The following is a 16,657-nucleotide window of genomic DNA, read 5'->3' as shown; positions in this document are numbered from 1 at the left end:
ACAAGTTTTTTTGTTGCGGCAAATTTTCCACGGAGTTTCACGAAAACATTCACAGGCGACAAAATGCAGAAACTCACCGCAAATCCATGCCATCACTATACAACATCAGTTGTAGTGCCCACTTGGGACAACAGTGGACAAAAACTCACTGACCATCTACAATTGTGTACATAGCTCTGTTATTTGTGTTTAACTGTAATACAAAGGCAAACAAATCTGATGAAACACAGGGAAGTAGCCTGGTTCCCTTTAAAAACTATTTATTTACAAGGATTGCATACAATATTGGCAAGTGCTGAAATGTATTTCATTCAGAAACATTCACAGAATGATTTATTTGCAGTTGTAGAGTTGTAGAGAAAACTATGTTGTTCTTTTTACTCAGCTTGCAAACACTGTTGCGTCCCCCAATTTGGGTGGTTGTCTAGGGCCCGTAATACCAGGGTCCTTGTGTTATTGGTTGGGGTTGGGATGTGGGAGAAGCAAGGGCAAAGAATGGGTGAGGGCAAGGCACAGCTCAGGGGCCCACAGAAGATTTAATCTGCCCAGATACTAAACATTATAACTCTTTAGTTGCAAAAGGGCTTTTTTCATCTGATCTCAGAAATGCATAAACACGTGTGTCAAAACATTTTTATATGTAGCAACAGATTTCCCACACTCTTGGCTGTGCAATTCTGAAGAAACTAGAATTAATCCTCAAGATGGAATCTATGAATGCAGCACTCCCCCCCCCCACCAGAATAGGAAATACTTTCTTCCCAGGCTTGAACTGTAACCTCCCTGCCATTAGCAGCAAAACACTGGATAACAGTCTCATTCTTTAAACAAAAAAAACATAGAGAAATCCAAAATGATTATGATACAGATTGAAAAGATGTATGTGACGTTTTTCTCTTATTCTGTACCTGCACATTGAAAATAGAGCATATAACATTGGAAGGGGAGATACCCCAAAAGCTTGTACTAGCCATCTTTTTGTGATAATTAAGTAGGGCTTTTGCACACAAACTGTGAGTGCTTCTCTTAGTTTTTGAGATTGAGTGGGGGACAACAAGGCTTATTTACAAATGCAAAGGCAAGAGGGCTTTTGTATTGGATGCAATTGCGCCAAAATGATGGCGTACTTAAGTAAGTAACCAGCTTGTAATAGCACTTAGAACAGATATTTCCTTTGGATGCTTAAATTAAATGCTCTGGAGAGGTTCCTGTAAATACACACACACAGTAGTGAAATAATACCTATGTTCATACAAGGCAACAACAAAAATGCGCTCATCTATTTATCATTATTGGTACCCAGCCTAGTGGCACCTTGCTTCATATAGGGTCAAAATATGGGGTTTTAGCACCAAAAGTTATATGTTGTGGTACTACCAAATTTGTAAATCGTATGGCACTGAATAAAAATCTTACAAGTGATTCCTTTGTCCATGAAGGAATAAGAAAGTAAGATATTGTTAAGGAAACGTTCTAGCTGAGAATTGCTTTGAGCTATTGTGCTTCTCAGAAAAATTATTTCCAACCAACCTGGCATGCAACTTGTCACTGTAAAATGAGGATTTATAGGACACTGGAGGGCCAAACAGTTATATAACCACATTATTACTTTGTCCACTTGGCTCTTGCTCCTTGCAGTCACTTGCCTTTCTAGAAGAGTTTAGCTGGCTGTTAATATTCACCGATATCTTGGATAGAAATAAATGTCTGAAATTTTCCCTAAATTGGTTTCCAACAAAGCAGTACAATAGTGGATTAATGCAGCTATTGGAAAAGCCCATACAGATGCAAAACGGCATGGCTTTTTCAATAAATGTCACAATTTGGCAATTACTTATTATGTGCATTCTGACGAGAGCATCCAAGAAGGTGAGTGCATGGAAGGGAAACCAGCAGATTAAAAAGGCCATCACGATTGCTGTGACAATTTTCAAGACTCTGTCTCGGTTTTGTATAGTGATCATTGGTCCTTTCGACCTTATAAGATGTATGCCAATCATCAGGTAGCAAGTGCCAATGACACACACTGGCGCACAAAACCCAAGCATGATCTTCATTAAAGCCATCCCCACACACCAGCTGGAATATTTTTCTTTTGGAAAATCCATTGCACAAACACGGACTCCAAGTTCATCAATATAGAAGGCATTGCGAAAATAAAATGTGGGGATAGAGGACAATATAGCCAAGATCCAGACAGATATGGAAACTAGACAAGCTTGGTGCTTGGTCCTCCTCTGTGAACTAAAAGGGTAAACAACGGCTAAGTATCTGTCCACACTCATACAGCTAATAAAGAAGATACTTGCAAATAAATTAAGACATAAAAGGGAACTTGAGATTTTACACATCACTTTCCCAAAAAGCCAGTTGTAGCCAAAAGCATAGTATGTTGCCCAAAATGGTAGTGTGGCCAAAAACACTAGATCCGCCACGGCTAAGTTCATAATATAAATACTGGCAACAGATTTAAGGTCTCCTTGGAGGCGGAAAACGACAATCACCAAACAGTTGCCAATGATTCCAAAGGTGAAAATAATAGAGTACAATACTGGCATCAGCTCCGGCTGGTGGTCTGTAAGGGTCATATTCTGGCATGACATTTTGTCTGACACGTTGCTAGAAATGTTCAGATAAGTAGAAGTCATGTCTTGCAGAGTCTTGCTGGAAATAATAAGCACTGAGTAGTTCCTCTGGATCATATTCCTTAGCAAAAGGTCAGCAGTTTAAGGTTCTTTGGAATTTAGCAGCAAGTTCAGTTCCTAAAGAATAAAAACCAATAACGATTGTTCAAATGTGTAAAACATAAAAAAGACAGAAAGAAAGCATATTTGGAAAGAAAACAAGTGAGATAATCCTAGTGACCCCTTTGGATGGATCCACACTAAGCAATCCCAGTTTTTGGTGTACATACTGCTTCTGTTGGAGCTTTCTGCATTGCTGTCCTCATTGAGTAGTGTGACTGTGCTGCTTATCAGATAAGGACACATGAACTGGCAATGTGATACAAGGGCACACAGCTGTATTGCTTCCTAAAATGGTTATTTATTTGTCTGTGGCGCTGAACAATCGCTTCGTTCTGGAACTTCAACAAAAGTTAGAGATAACAAGTAATTGTCCTGATTATCATGAGGCAAAGCATCATGGAAGTGTTAAACAGAAAAACATTAGAGAATGCTAATTGATGATACAGATATGGGAGCTGTTATCCCAAATCTTCGGGATCTGGCATTTCCAGATAAATGATCTTTCTGTAATTTGGATCTCAGTTCCATCTCCAAAGACCTATTGCCCTAAATCAGTTCTGGTTAGGACCCATTTAAAATAACTGCTTCAAAAGTTGCTGTTGTATTACTTTGTACAGGTATGAGACTTGTTATCCAGAATTCTCAGAACCCAGGGTTTTCCAGATAACAGATCTTTCCGTAATTTGGATCTTCATAATGTCAGTCAACTATAAAATCATGTACACATTAAATAACCCCAATAGGCTGGTTTTGCTTCCAATAAGGATTAATTATATCTTAGTTTGGATCAAGTACAAGGTACTGTTTTACTATAACAGAGAAAAAGGGATACATTTAAAAAAAAATTATTATTTGGATAAAATGGCATCTATGGGAGCTTTCTGAATAATGGGTATCTGGATAACAGATTCCATACTGCGTACGTATTCTATATACCCAAACAGAAAAGCAATTTATGTTAAAAAATATATATATATAAAAAGAAGTGTGTCCATATGAGGTAGAACACATTCTTTGTGTTTTGTTTTTCCTTTTTTGTAACATTTTGTTTCAGCTTTTTTTATTATTTTAGACTATTACAGGCTTAAATATTACAGGAATAGGTTTCCAAGCTATGCAACGTAGTCCATATGTCATTTTTATGCATTTGTGCATATGAAACAATATGAAAATACATAGTAAAAAATAAAACAAGAAAAGGAAAGAAAGGAAATCAGATCCAGAAGATTACCCCAACAGTAATCAAGGTATAATAGTTTTTTTTTATTTAGTTCTCAAAAGTCCCCAGTAAATATATTGCTAATAGTTTCTTTCATTATCCTTGGGTTGCATGCTGTCACATTGTATTTAATAATGATCCATCTAACCAGAAATAATGCAATGTAGAAAATGTAAGATACTCTTCATGCTAATGACTATGTCACCTCATCTATTCTACTCTGAACGCATCAAATAATGAAAAAAACTCCTGCCTCATTCAATCAAATAAAAGGGTAGAGACAGTGATTCAGTGTATTGTCCATCTAAAAACAAGATGCAATAAGGTTCCTCTTGTGCTCGGGGAGGAACACTTGTACTAAGGGAAACATATAGTGAAACATAAAGAAATCCCAGAGATGTAATGACTGTAGGCTGCACTATTTAAGCAATTAATGTTCCTGAAAGCATACCTTTGAAATTAAATATTGGAAAATCTTTAGTATCCCCCAGGACAACTGTTAACTTACCATAATGGTGCAAGTCTTTGACAGAATCAGCTTGTTCCTTTCGGAGTAATAGTCTGAAATCTCTGGCTTCTCTCTTATATTATCAGTGTATTCCTAAGGGAGACATTAGCTTGCATCACTACACGACTGGAACACAAAATCTTGGCACTACTTCCTGGCAGAAAAAAACTTCGGCTTGTGCTTGCCCTTAGCTTCATAAGTATAACGCTGTCACTAATTCAACAGGGGGAAAGAATTACAGGTTCTTCCTCACATCTTGTTTTTTTGGTATTTCTATATAATTATTTCTAAGCCAGCTACAAAGGGTAAATTAGCTAAACCAAAAAAATACTACAAAGGGTAAATTAGCTAAGACAAAAAAAATACCATACAGGGGACATCAGCTTCAGAAAAGGGAATTTAGGTAACTCCTTTTTTTACACAACTCTTTCTGCTCTTGGTATGGAGAACAAATGGTCTGTTTTGCCTAGATTTGACAGTGCTGCATAGCAGAAGAAAGGTTAAGAAGTGTATGACACCTGGGAATCCCCTAGCCACACACAAACACAAGCTGGGGAGACCATGAGTCTCTAGTCAATGGGAAGCCCTGTATTTATTGTTTGCACTTTGTTTTGCCAATTTCATCTTTACATAGTTGTCCTCTCCTACTGACAGCTGCCTTTTTAAAGGGATCCTGTCATCGGAAAACATGTTTTTTCAAAACGCATCAGTTAATAGTGCTACTCCAGCATAATTCTGCACTGAAATCTATTTCTCAAAAGAGCAAACAGATTTTTTTTTATTCAGTTTTGAAATCTGACATGGGGCTAGACATTTTGTCAATTTCCCAGCTGCCCCTGGTCATGTGACTTGTGCTGCACTTTAGGAGAAAAATGCTTTCTGGCAAGCTGCTGTTTTTCCTTCTCAATGTAACTGAATGTGTCTTAGTGAGACATGGGTTTTTACTATTGAGTGTTGTTCTTAGATCTGCCAGGCAGCTGTTATCTTGTGTTAGGGAGCTGCTATCTGGTTACCTTCCCATTGTTCTTTTGTTTGGCTGCTGGGGGGGGAGGGGGGTGATATAACTCCAACTTGCACTACAGCAGTAAAGAGTGATTGAAGTTTATTAGAGCATAAGTCACATGACTTGGGGCAGCTGGGAAATTGACAATATGTCTAGCCCCATGTCAGATTTCAAAATTGAATATAAAAAAATCTGTTTGCTCTTTTGAGAAATAGATTCAGTGCAGAATTCTGCAGGAGCAGCACTATTAACTGATTCATTTTGAATTTTTTTTTTTTTCCCATGACAGTATCCCTTTAAGCAGCAATCTTTTTCATGTGCATATGGTTCTTCCAGATCTGATTAACTCAGTAATGAACCTCTGTGTGTATTTCAAGAAGTTAAAAGCATAACATGACTTCAGGTTTTTAACTCCTTTTCTTTGGTGGGCTCAATAGAATGACATGACTCTATGTCTGACTATCTATACCATTATTTATTTAATTGTTGCTTTGTCTCTCAGCCAGTTCCTTTCTTTTTATGTCAGGCTGTCAGTTATCTATCACCTACACATCTATACATCCAGTGATCTCTCTAACTAGCTATCAAGTTATCTCTTGCACTGTATAAACACTTCAGGGGCGTTTCCAACTGGGCTCTATATGCAAGGAGGTGGTATATTCTTTTTGAATGAGTATTCACTGATTCACTCCTAATGAAACTGACCATGGGTCATTACATTAATACAGTGCTCTTTTAATGAGGGGCATCTCTAGCAAGAGAGTACTAATGAGCACAAGGTACTACTGAGAGCAAGGCTCTACTCCTCAACTGCCTATGGCAAGCATTATGTGCTATGGGCAGAAGTATTTCGGAGCTAGGCATGCTGTGCCATGACTGGACTTCGTTGCTTCAGACAGAATTCAAATATGCAAAATTTCATCACTGGATGCCATGATGTTGGTCCTGATTTAAAGGCTTTGCACAGAAAACTGCTGTCATGATGATTATTTATTAGCTATCAAGTCTATTCCTATTTCAAGCAAGAAAACTGCTTGTAAATGACTTAAAAAAAAGATATTTGTGGCTTATAAAATGTGATTACTGGGCTGAACTAATTTTGGCTGCCATATACACAGTGGTGTAACTAGATGTTACAGCAAATTAATTGTAGCAAGGTCCCGCAAAATTTCTAGAGGTGAACGGTTATACCAATATATACTGAAATTGCTGGCTCATGGGGCCCCCCCTGCAGTCGCAAGATCTGCGTCCTGTGTAGTTACACCTCTGCATATTTAAATGTACTAAATGGGGATAGGAGAAGATATGGCAGCTCCTAGGATATATTAGCTTTCTGTAAGCTTGCATGCATTAATTTCAACTGAAACGAATCATTAAAGGGATACTGTCATGGGAAAAAACATTTTTTTCAAAATGAATCAGTTAATAGTGCTGCTCCAGCAGAATTTTGCGCTGAAATCCATTTCTTAAAAGAGCAAACAGATTTTTTTATATTCAATTTTGAAATCTGACATGGGGCTAGACATATTGTCAATTTCCCAGCTGCCCCAAGTCATATGACTTGTGCTCTGATAAACTTCAATCACTCTTTACTGCTGTACTGCAAGTTGGAGTGATATCACCCCTTCCCTTTCCCCCCCAGCAGCCAAACAAAAGAACAATGGGAAGGTAACCAGATAACAGCTCCCTAACACAAGATAACAGCTGCCTGGTAGATCTAAGAACAACACTCAATAGTAAAAACCCATGTCTCACTGAGACACATTCAATTACATTGAGAAGGAAAAACAGCAGCCTGCCAGAAAGCATTTCTCTCCTAAAGTGCAGGCACAAGTCACATGACATGGGGCAGCTGGGAAATTGACAAAATGTCTAGCCCCATGTCAGATTTCAAAATTGAATATAAAAAAATCTGTTTGCTCTTTGGGTTATTATAAAATGTATTGGGAAGTGTGATAGTGGACAATGGAGGAACATAGGGGCAAATTTACTAAAGGGCAAAGTGACTAACTTTAGCGAAAATTCGCTTTGTTTTCTCTTTCACTTATTATTAAGAGGCTGTAGGGGAGTGTGCCACAGAAAGTACTATGGGTATGACCAGGGAAATCACTGGCTATGCCTATATCAGCCAAATTAGCAACAATGGCAATCTACTCAGTCCTTCCAGAAGTGAGGTAAAGGCAAAATATTTGGCATTTATGGTAGAGTTTGAAATATACAGTGATACATAATAGTGATGAGCGATTTGCTTTGCAGTAAAATTTGCAAATTCACCGAAAAATTCGAGAAACGGCGAATTGACTTATTGAAGTCAATGGACATCAAAATAATTTTGACGAGCAATAGGGATGTAGCGAACTGTTCGCCGGCGAACTTGTTCGCGCGAACTTCAACCGTTCGCATCCGCCGAATGTTCGCGAACGTCGCGCAACGTTCGCATTTTGCGTTCGCGTTCGATTCGAATACAAATCGTTCGACCATTCGAATTCCTTCGACCGCTAAAAATCGAACGATTTCCATTCGTTCGAACGATTGTAAGCATTCGATCGAATGAAATGCATTTGATCGAATGCTTCGATCGTTCGATTCGAATGAAAATCGTTCGATCGAACGATTAAAATCCTTCGATCGTTCGAATCGAACGATTTTAGCGGGTGTTCGAAGTTCGCGAACTGTTCGCGAACGTTCGCATTTTTTGCCGGTGTTCGCGAACGGCGTTCGCAAACACCAAATCGGCAGTTCGCTACATCCCTAACGAGCAACAATTCTTTATGCGAGCAATAGTTATTATACGTGCGAGTATTTTGTCCAAATGCATTAAAGTCAATGGGCAACAATTTGTTTGTGCGAGACAACTCTGACGCTCAACAATTTTTTTTTGTTGTGGCGGATGTTTTGCAGGTGAATTTTCATTGCAGTTTTACTAATATTTTAGATGGTGGTGAAATACAGAAAAATTTTGATGCAACAATTCTGACGTGCAACAATTTTTTATAGTTGTGGCAAATTTTTTGCCGGTGAATTTTCGTTGCAGTTTTAAGAATTTATTTGCTGGTGGCGAAATACAGAAATTCACCGCGATGGCATGTCTGGCAAATTTATTCACCTATCACTAATACATATCATCATTATACTGAATATCTGAATAATCTCCATAGAGTAGAATTAACAGTGTCCCTCGGTGAGCACATCATGTTAGAATTCATGTTGTATGAAGCAAACAATTTTGAGCAAAACATCTCTCTGATACAGTGATCAAACATTTATTGTTTCAATATTCTGTATACTGTGCTATTCTTATTAGCTTTTTTATAAAAAGGGACAAGGCGTGTGGATACTTGGTTGTTCTGTTCAGTTTAGGAAATGAATGTGGTAGGATTCGTTGTTCTAGAGATGAACTGCTTTTACATTGGGCTATTTCCTTGTATTGCCGCCAGCTAATAAATACGCAAAACTGCCGCGAAAATTTGGGACGCGAGTCGGAAAAGTCACTTGCGTCAAATCCATCGCACGTCAACATTATTCGGACGTCCATTGACTTTAACACCGGCGTCAAAATTGGCACGAGCGTCAGAATTGACGCAGGCATCAAAACTTTCGTTTTGCAAATTTTTCGCCGTTTCATGGATTTCACTGGAAATTCGCACATTTTTGGCCGAATGAAAAGGGTTCAAATTCACACATCACTATTTGTAACCGCTGGAAAGCTGTGGAATTCATCCAATAAACATTGTGACTGTGGTGCAGTAGCTGCCAGCCTTAGGAATCTATCAGTCTGCATTGTGTCTTTTAACAGACTCTTAGGGGTTAAAACTTGTCAAAATGTTTGTATGCTATCAAGTTATACCAAGTACAGGCTGACATACTCCAGAACTCCAGAGAGATAATAAATTCCATAATGCTACTCAGTAACAGATTGTTGTGCAAATTGCAGTATCTGTCATTGCTGGGGATATTAAGGGTCATTGACGACCTCAAGCACAGTGCACAAACTGACATTTCAGATGCAATTTGCCATATTTTGTACCTAGAATGCAGCAGTTTTCAAGGTCCAAATGTGGCGTGGAGGGGGAGATGTGTCCGATGTGTGTGATGAATCAAAAGAAGTGCAATTGCGCATGTATATTTTGACAAACCAGACAAAATTCTGGTAAAAATGTTTAGAGTTGGGATTGCATAATTTATGGTGCTCACCATCAAAGTGACATATACACGTGCATCTTTAGGCAGAAGTACACTGTGCTTATTGATGAATCTCACCTCCAAAGTGGCAGTAGCTCCAGGGAACCCCTTGCATCCATAGGTGCACTTCAGTAGATGCTGAACCTACTTATGCTCAACCGCAGCTGCAGTTGTTATTATATAGGGGTTGAGTAATTCTTTCTATCTAGGTATGGGACCTGTTATCCAAAATGCATGGGACCTGGGGTTTTTCCAAATAAGTGTTCTTTCTGTAATTTGGATCTCCATACTTTAAGGGACAGATTTATCAAAATCTGAGTTTGTGAAAAAAAAACTCGGACAGGAAAAAAAAAACAGACAAAACCTTTTTCTCGAATGCTATCTTATGCGAGAAACTTGCATGGTGGCCAAGTGCGACGGGAACGCCTGTCGCACCCACGGCGGGAACCATGCTGCCTCTGCCCTGGGTTGATTCATGCACTTCGCCTCGGGTTCTTCCGGGTTCGCGCTGCTCGGGTATCTTCGGCTTTGTTTGGAGGTGCCAAATGTGACATCAATGGTTGGCGCAAAGTTTGAATATTTAAAGGGCTCTTTGCCCTATGTGCATTGCCCAACATAAAGGTCTAATTCTTTAATTCCTGGGTGCGTTTTTGAGTATTCCTGATCTGTTCTGACCCTTTCTGTCCTTGATCCTGTGTTGTACGTTGCCTGTCCTGACCTTTGCTCGTGTATTGACTTCTCTATCGAATCCTGTTTTGTACTTTGATTTTGGTATGTATGTCTCGGCCTATGACCTTGACAACTCTCCTGTCTTCTGAATCGGTACTGCTTTGCGTGTTTGGTTTTGACCCATCCTGTTCCAGACTTCGCCTTGTTCTCCATTCCAGTTACAATGTTCGGTTCTCTTGCCTTCCCAGAACTCTCTCCCTGGTCCTCTCACGCTAAGACCTGGCAGCACCCGAACAGCGAGAATCTCATTGTCCCATTCATTTTCAATGAAGCTGAAAATCACAAATGTTTTAATAAACTGGGAAAATAAATAAATATATAAAGTTGTTAGAGTTCATTCCCATTGACTTCTATACAACTTCACCAGCTTTTACTTGCGAGTTTTTACTGGCGACTTTTCGTGTTTTTTTTCCTTTAATAAATTCCGACTGTTCGAGGTTTCGCGGATGCATTTTTCCGTGTCCACGTCTTTCTCTGCATTTTTCTTAAATCTAGAAAAAATACCCAACTTGATTTTTTATTAATCAGCCCTTAAGTCTACTAAAAAAAAATCATGTAAACAAACCCAATAGGATTGTTTTGCCTCCAATAAGGATTAATTCTGTCTTAGTTTGGATCAAATACAACATACTGTTTTGTTATTACAGAGAAAAAGAAAATACTTTTTTAAAAATTTGGATTAATTGGATAAGATTCTATGGGAGACGGTCTTTCTCTAATTCAGAGCTTTCTGAATAAGGAGTTTCCAGATAACAGATCCTATACCTGTACATGTTTTCAGAGCATTTGATTCCAGAGTTCAGCCATGAAAGTTCGATGAATTACTGAAGCCGTTCCTTTCCTTTTACCAGTTCTGACCCTCCTTTAAATCTATTCCTAGATCATATCAAATAAGCCATCAGATCATTAATGTGCATTATTAAAGAGCAATGAGTTGTGTTGTTAGGAATCAGTAATAATGTCTTCTGCGTTTTGGGGTTAATTGGAAATAACAACTGTCTTTGGGTTTCTATTAGTCAAAAATATAGGAAGCTTGTTAATGAAGGACCAAAGCGAATAGGCACTTGTGTTATTCAGACTCGCTTACTGCAGAAGGATATATTAAAACACTGACACTCATGTGGGTATTAGTTCATGTTGGCCTGGATAATTATAATGCATCATTTTATTACCTCTTTAGATTTTGCAAATATTATTGGAATACAAACGATCACCTCAAAGTGAACAGCAGAAGAGAACATCTGCATAAGTCACAGGAACTGATGTTAGTGACCGTGGGAACATTGAAATTATTCCTGCCAAGTAGGTCAGATGTCAGTTCCCTGACATCCCTGAAAGAGTTAAAATGAGATACAAATCAGCAAGGAGAGAAATAACACAGCTGTTAAGATGCATTCTGTGTGTTAGCATAATCCTAGTGCACTTGGCAGTGTAGCTAACCTTTTAGTTGATCACTGTCCCATATTCTAATTAGCAGTTCCAGATTTAACAGGAATGTTTGCAAGAGTTTTGTGCTCTTTCTTCCAAAAGCTTGTGCCAAAACTTGTACATGGGAACTGCATTCTAAAAATATATTCTTGGAAGAAGCCCTGTATCCATACAGCGGGAATAAGCCAGTTTGCCAACGAAGTTGGGCTTATTTCAGTGTTTTGCTTTGGTTAACTATGCAGGGTCTCTAAATATCATAAAAAGTATCCCATCTGGTATTACTCTTATGGCCTCAGGGGAATAAATATAAAGGAATAATGTGCCTTTAACTTTTCTGAATACTTTCTCAATTCATAGTTCTCACTGGTTTCCATTGTGCCGCACCTGTGTTTTTACACTCACTAGACATTCTGTCATTTGCTCCTGCACATTGTAATCAATATTGAGATTTGTCTCAGATTTTGTTTCCCAGACTGTGTTCCTTTTTTTGCCTACAAAGGAGGTCAAACCACTTTCTCTTACACAAATACTACACTCATATTCTGCAGAAAAACTTGCACAGGAATATTCTTCAATGCATGGAGATCCAAATTAGAAACATATCCCTTATCTGGAAAACACCAGGTCCCAAGCATTCTGGATAACTACCTGTACATGTATTTTTAAGCAACGGTGTGGTTAAAGGGATCCTGTCATCGGAAAACATGTTTTTTTTTTTTTTTAAAACACATCTGTTAATAGTGCTACTCCAGCAGCATTCTGAACTGAAATCCATTTCCCAAAAGAGCAAACAGATTTTTTTATATTCAATTTAGAAATCTGACATGGGGCTAGCCATTTTGTCAATTTCCCAGCTGCCCCCAGTCATGTGACTTGTGCCTGCACTTTAGAAATGCTTTCTGGCAGGCTGCTGTTTTTCCTTCTCAATGTAACTAAATGTATCTCAGTGGGACATGGGTTTTTACTATTGAGTGTTGTTCTTAGATCTACCAGGCAGTTGTTATCTTGTGTTAGGGAGCTGTTATCTTGGTTACCTTCCCATTGTTCTTTTGTTTGGCTGCTGGGGGGGAAAAGGGAGGGGGTGATATCACTCTAACTTGCAGTACAGCAGTAAAGAGTGATTGAAGTTAATCAGAGCACAAGTCACATGACTTGGGGCAGATGGGAAATTGACAATATGTCTAGCCCCATGTCAGATTTCAAAATTGAATATAAAAAAATCTGTTTGCTCTTTTGAGAAATGGATTTCAATGCAGAATTCTGCTGGACTATTAACTGATTCATTTTGAAAAAAAAATTTTTTCCCATGACAGTATCCCTTTATGAAAGAGTCTTTTTTTCTTTTTGCATACTAGCTCGCACGCTGATTGTAGTGCTAGAGCAGTGATCCCCAACCAGTGGCTTCACAAGCAAAATGTTGCTCAACAACCCCTTGGATGTTGCTCCCAGTGGCCTCAAAGCAGGAGCTTATTCTTAATTGCCTGGTTTGGAAGCAAGTTTTGGTTGCATAAAAAATTGGTACTGCCAAACAGAGCCTTCTGTAGGCTGCCAGTCCACATAAGGGCTACCAATAGTTACTACAGCCCATAATTGACATCCCCAGGAACTTTTTGCATACGTGTTGCTTTACAATGTTTTATATATTTGAATGTGGCTCATGGGTAAAAAAAAGATTGGGGATCCCTGTACACCATACTTATAGAGATAGGTACATGTGTCTGAGAATAGATTCTTCCTTGTAAGGCAATAACATTTTCTTAAGCCAACTTTGTCTCTAAACGTACAATCTTTAGGAAAAGTAAGCAATTTTTATTTTGTTAAATGGAGGAAAACATCAGGTTTGTTAGTGTGTCCACAACCTCCGCTTTTATTTTATTTGTACATAAACCCTTGTAGGATTTGGTCACAATACAGGATTTCACCACTCATTTTTAAATTTAAAATTAGACAAAAAAGAAATACCAATATTATTTATCAGTAGTAAAAAAGTGCATACATTTATAGGAATAGATAACTGTGGGGCAGAACTCACTGTGGTTTCTACACATTCCCCCTCTTTAAATCTCTCCTGCGGGCACACAGCGCCATTCTTTGTATAAACATCAGTGGCACTCCAGTGTGATAACCCATACATACAGTGCACACCCTGTATCATCCCATCATATGATACCAACCACCTGGCAATCCAGGACATGCTACAGTCACAGCTCCAAGGGTTAAAGGAAAGGAAGAGAAATCTGAGTTTGGGCATGCTGGAAAACAAGTAACCGGGCATGGAGGTCAGGTTATTTTTACTCAGATGAAGTAGCTGCACGTGCTTTAAAGAACTGAAAGCATGGGGTGTGATATGTGTTATCTGGTTGTTGTTTAGATGCAGTTTTTTCAGGTTAGTTAGCCGGCTGAAGGAACAGTTGATAGCGACAATCTTATTGGCTTCCAGGTGCAGAATCTTGAGCTGGATTAATCCACTGAAAAGCTGATTAGGGAAATGAGATATAGAGTTGTGCCCTAAATTTAGTACATTTAATTTCTTTAGTTGATTAAAGGCTTCACTTTGAATCACCCAAATCCGGTTCCTTCTCAGATTTAGATCTCTCAAAGCTTGCTGATATCGAAAAGAATTTCTGCCTATGGCCTCTATGTGATTATTTTCCAGAGACAGACTTGTGATGTTCTGAAGCTTCCTGAAGGCTTGCGAAATGTAACGCATTTTATTAAAACCCAAGTCAAGATTTTCCAAGGATAACAAAGGGGAAAACACAAGAGGGTGGATTTCAAAGATGTTGCAGTGAGACAGATCCAGGGACAGAAGGTGCAACAGACCTCGGAAAGTGTAAGCATGAAGGTAGGTCAGTCTTGTGTTTTTGCTGAGGTTTAACTCTCTCAAATTGATGAGTGCAATAAAAGATCCAGGGTAAAGGAAAGTCAAGCTGTTGTGGCTTAAACAAAGGATTTCAAGAAGAGGGACACTTGTGAAAGCATTGAAGGTAAGTACCTGAAGCAGATTACCGGCCAAGTTCAAAGACACGGCACTTGCAGGTAGATCTGGAGGAAGGTTTCTGAGCCCAGTCTCATCACACTGAATATCTCCTTCAGAGAAACAGAGACACATTCCAGGACACGTAGAATTTATGAGTTCTGCTCCCATATTTTCCATTATAATACACCCAGAGAGAATAACTGAGAACATGGCTCTGCTGGAGTAGTAAGGTCTGTATGTTTGAGGTGCCTAGGGTAACATTTGATTGGATTCAACCAAGCAGACAAAAACTGTGACTGGCCAATCAGAGTTTAGCCATTACTAATACTTAAGCTTCTTTAATCTTCTACACAATTGAAACATTTCAGTAGGAACATTTACATGCCAGTCCTGCAGGATCTCTGTATTTGCAACCCTCATTGCATCAGGATGAATGTTCTAAATGTATATATTTATGTATGTAAGTATTGATAGGTCTGTTTAGGGGGGGGTATGGGTGTTTGGAGGGGTTGAACTAAATGAACTTTAGTCTTATTGCAACCTAAATTAATAATGTAACACTTGCCCGGATTAATAGAATCTGCCATAACAACCTCACTGTCCTCACCGTGATGAACCACCTACTCTCCGTCACACAAAAAGTTCTATTTCTCAAGTCTAAAGGGGTGGCCTCTGGTTCATTGATTTTTTTTTTGTGGGGAAAAAAAAAAAAGATTCTCTGGTATCTATAAATAATACCCCATGAGGCAGCAGCCCTGATCCCACCCCTTCCCAGAAATTTGGCTCTTGTGGTTACCAGAGGCAGCTTTTTGCTGCCCCAGGTAACTGGCAGCTCTGTGCGCCTGAGGTAGAGTCCTGCAGCAAGTCGGGTACCTGCGGATTACCCGCAAAAACCTGCAGTACCCTGCGGGTTGCTGATAGAAGGTATAGACGAGGGTCGGCGGCTCTGCGGGTCAGGCCGCGGGTCTTCTCAATATCGATATTTACTACTTTTTTCTGGTCACGTCTACTTCCGATGATGTCACTTACAGTTTACATTACAGCACTTCCTGTTTTACTCCTTTTTTCTGATCATGGCTACGTCTGATGATGCCACTTCCGGTTTACAATGACAGCACTTCCTGATTCTTGATGGTCAGTGGGTCGTGGGTTCCGGGTTGCGGATAAGGTACTTGCGGGTCGTGTTGCGGGTCCAAGCGGGTAAGAATGCGGGTTGTTGGTACGGGTCGGGTATGGGTCACAAAAAATGGACCCGTGCAGGATTCTAGCCTGAGGCAGGATTCTCACCTTGCTTCATGGCAGGAGCAGCCTGTCCTCTAATGTACTTGTAAAGAGTAATCATGTCTCCTTGCAAGAGCCTTTTCTCAAAAGAAATCAAGCGCAACCATGGCACTCTATTTCTTCTACCAATTAAGTTGCACATATTTGTACTCTATCCAAGATCATTACTATCCTGCACTGCATACTCAGGGTTAGGCTTTACCAGGGATCTATAAAGAAGCAAAATGTAGTTTTCATCCTTTTGAGTTTAAGGAGAGATAATGGTTAAAACTAAGTAAGCTTTATCAGAAAAGTCTATATAAATACACCAATAAACCCTCCAAGTAATGCTGCTCTGAGTCCTCTGGTAAAATAAACACTGCATTTCTTTCCTTCTATTGTGTACACATGGGCTTCTGTATCAGACTTCCTGTTTTCAGCTTAAACCTTCAGGGCTAGGACTTGAGCATGCTCAGTTTCTCCTCTCTCTCCCTCCCTTCTCTGCTGTAATCTGAGCCCAGAGTTAAGACGAGATCATAGACACTCAGGCAGGAAGTGATGTCACACCAAGCTAATATGGCAGCTGCTATCCTAAACAAAA

General features: G+C 39.2%; 2 protein-coding genes across 2 annotated transcripts; both read right to left on the bottom strand.

Annotated features, from left to right (window-relative positions):
• Positions 1-243: 243 nt before the first annotated feature.
• Positions 244-4,505, bottom strand: agtr2.L (angiotensin II receptor type 2 L homeolog). The gene is given in 2 exon segments (NM_001092505.1): positions 244-2,762; positions 4,475-4,505. A coding segment is annotated over 1 exon segment (1,059 nt). The 5' UTR covers positions 2,649-2,762; positions 4,475-4,505; the 3' UTR covers positions 244-1,589.
• Positions 2,727-14,973, bottom strand: LOC108699531 (nyctalopin-like). The gene is made up of 3 exons (XM_041573910.1): positions 13,849-14,973; positions 4,475-4,567; positions 2,727-2,762 (listed from the first exon to the last, which is right to left on the bottom strand). Exons 1-3 carry the CDS (start codon positions 14,971-14,973, stop codon positions 2,727-2,729), a joined length of 1,254 nt encoding a protein of 417 aa, XP_041429844.1.
• Positions 14,974-16,657: the final 1,684 nt, after the last annotated feature.

Source organism: Xenopus laevis, chromosome 8L, assembly GCF_017654675.1.
Source record: "Xenopus laevis strain J_2021 chromosome 8L, Xenopus_laevis_v10.1, whole genome shotgun sequence".
In the NCBI taxonomy this organism is placed as follows: Eukaryota; Metazoa; Chordata; class Amphibia; order Anura; family Pipidae; genus Xenopus; species Xenopus laevis.
The sequence above is the reverse complement of the archived record's forward strand: the minus strand, read 5'-3'. Positions and strand labels throughout refer to the sequence as shown.

Bases quoted from the DNA above. Each gene is read 5' to 3' on its own strand.
- LOC108699531 (XM_041573910.1), bottom strand. From the start codon at position 14,973: ATGGAAAATATGGGAGCAGAACTCATAAATTCTACGTGTCCTGGAATG. The intron at 4,568-13,848 runs GTGAGTTCTGCC...TGTCTCCCTTAG, and splicing joins GGGAATGTGTAGAAACCACA to GAATACACTGATAATATAAG. The intron at 2,763-4,474 runs GTAAGTTAACAG...TTTATTCTTTAG, and splicing joins CAAAGACTTGCACCATTATG to GAACTGAACTTGCTGCTAAA.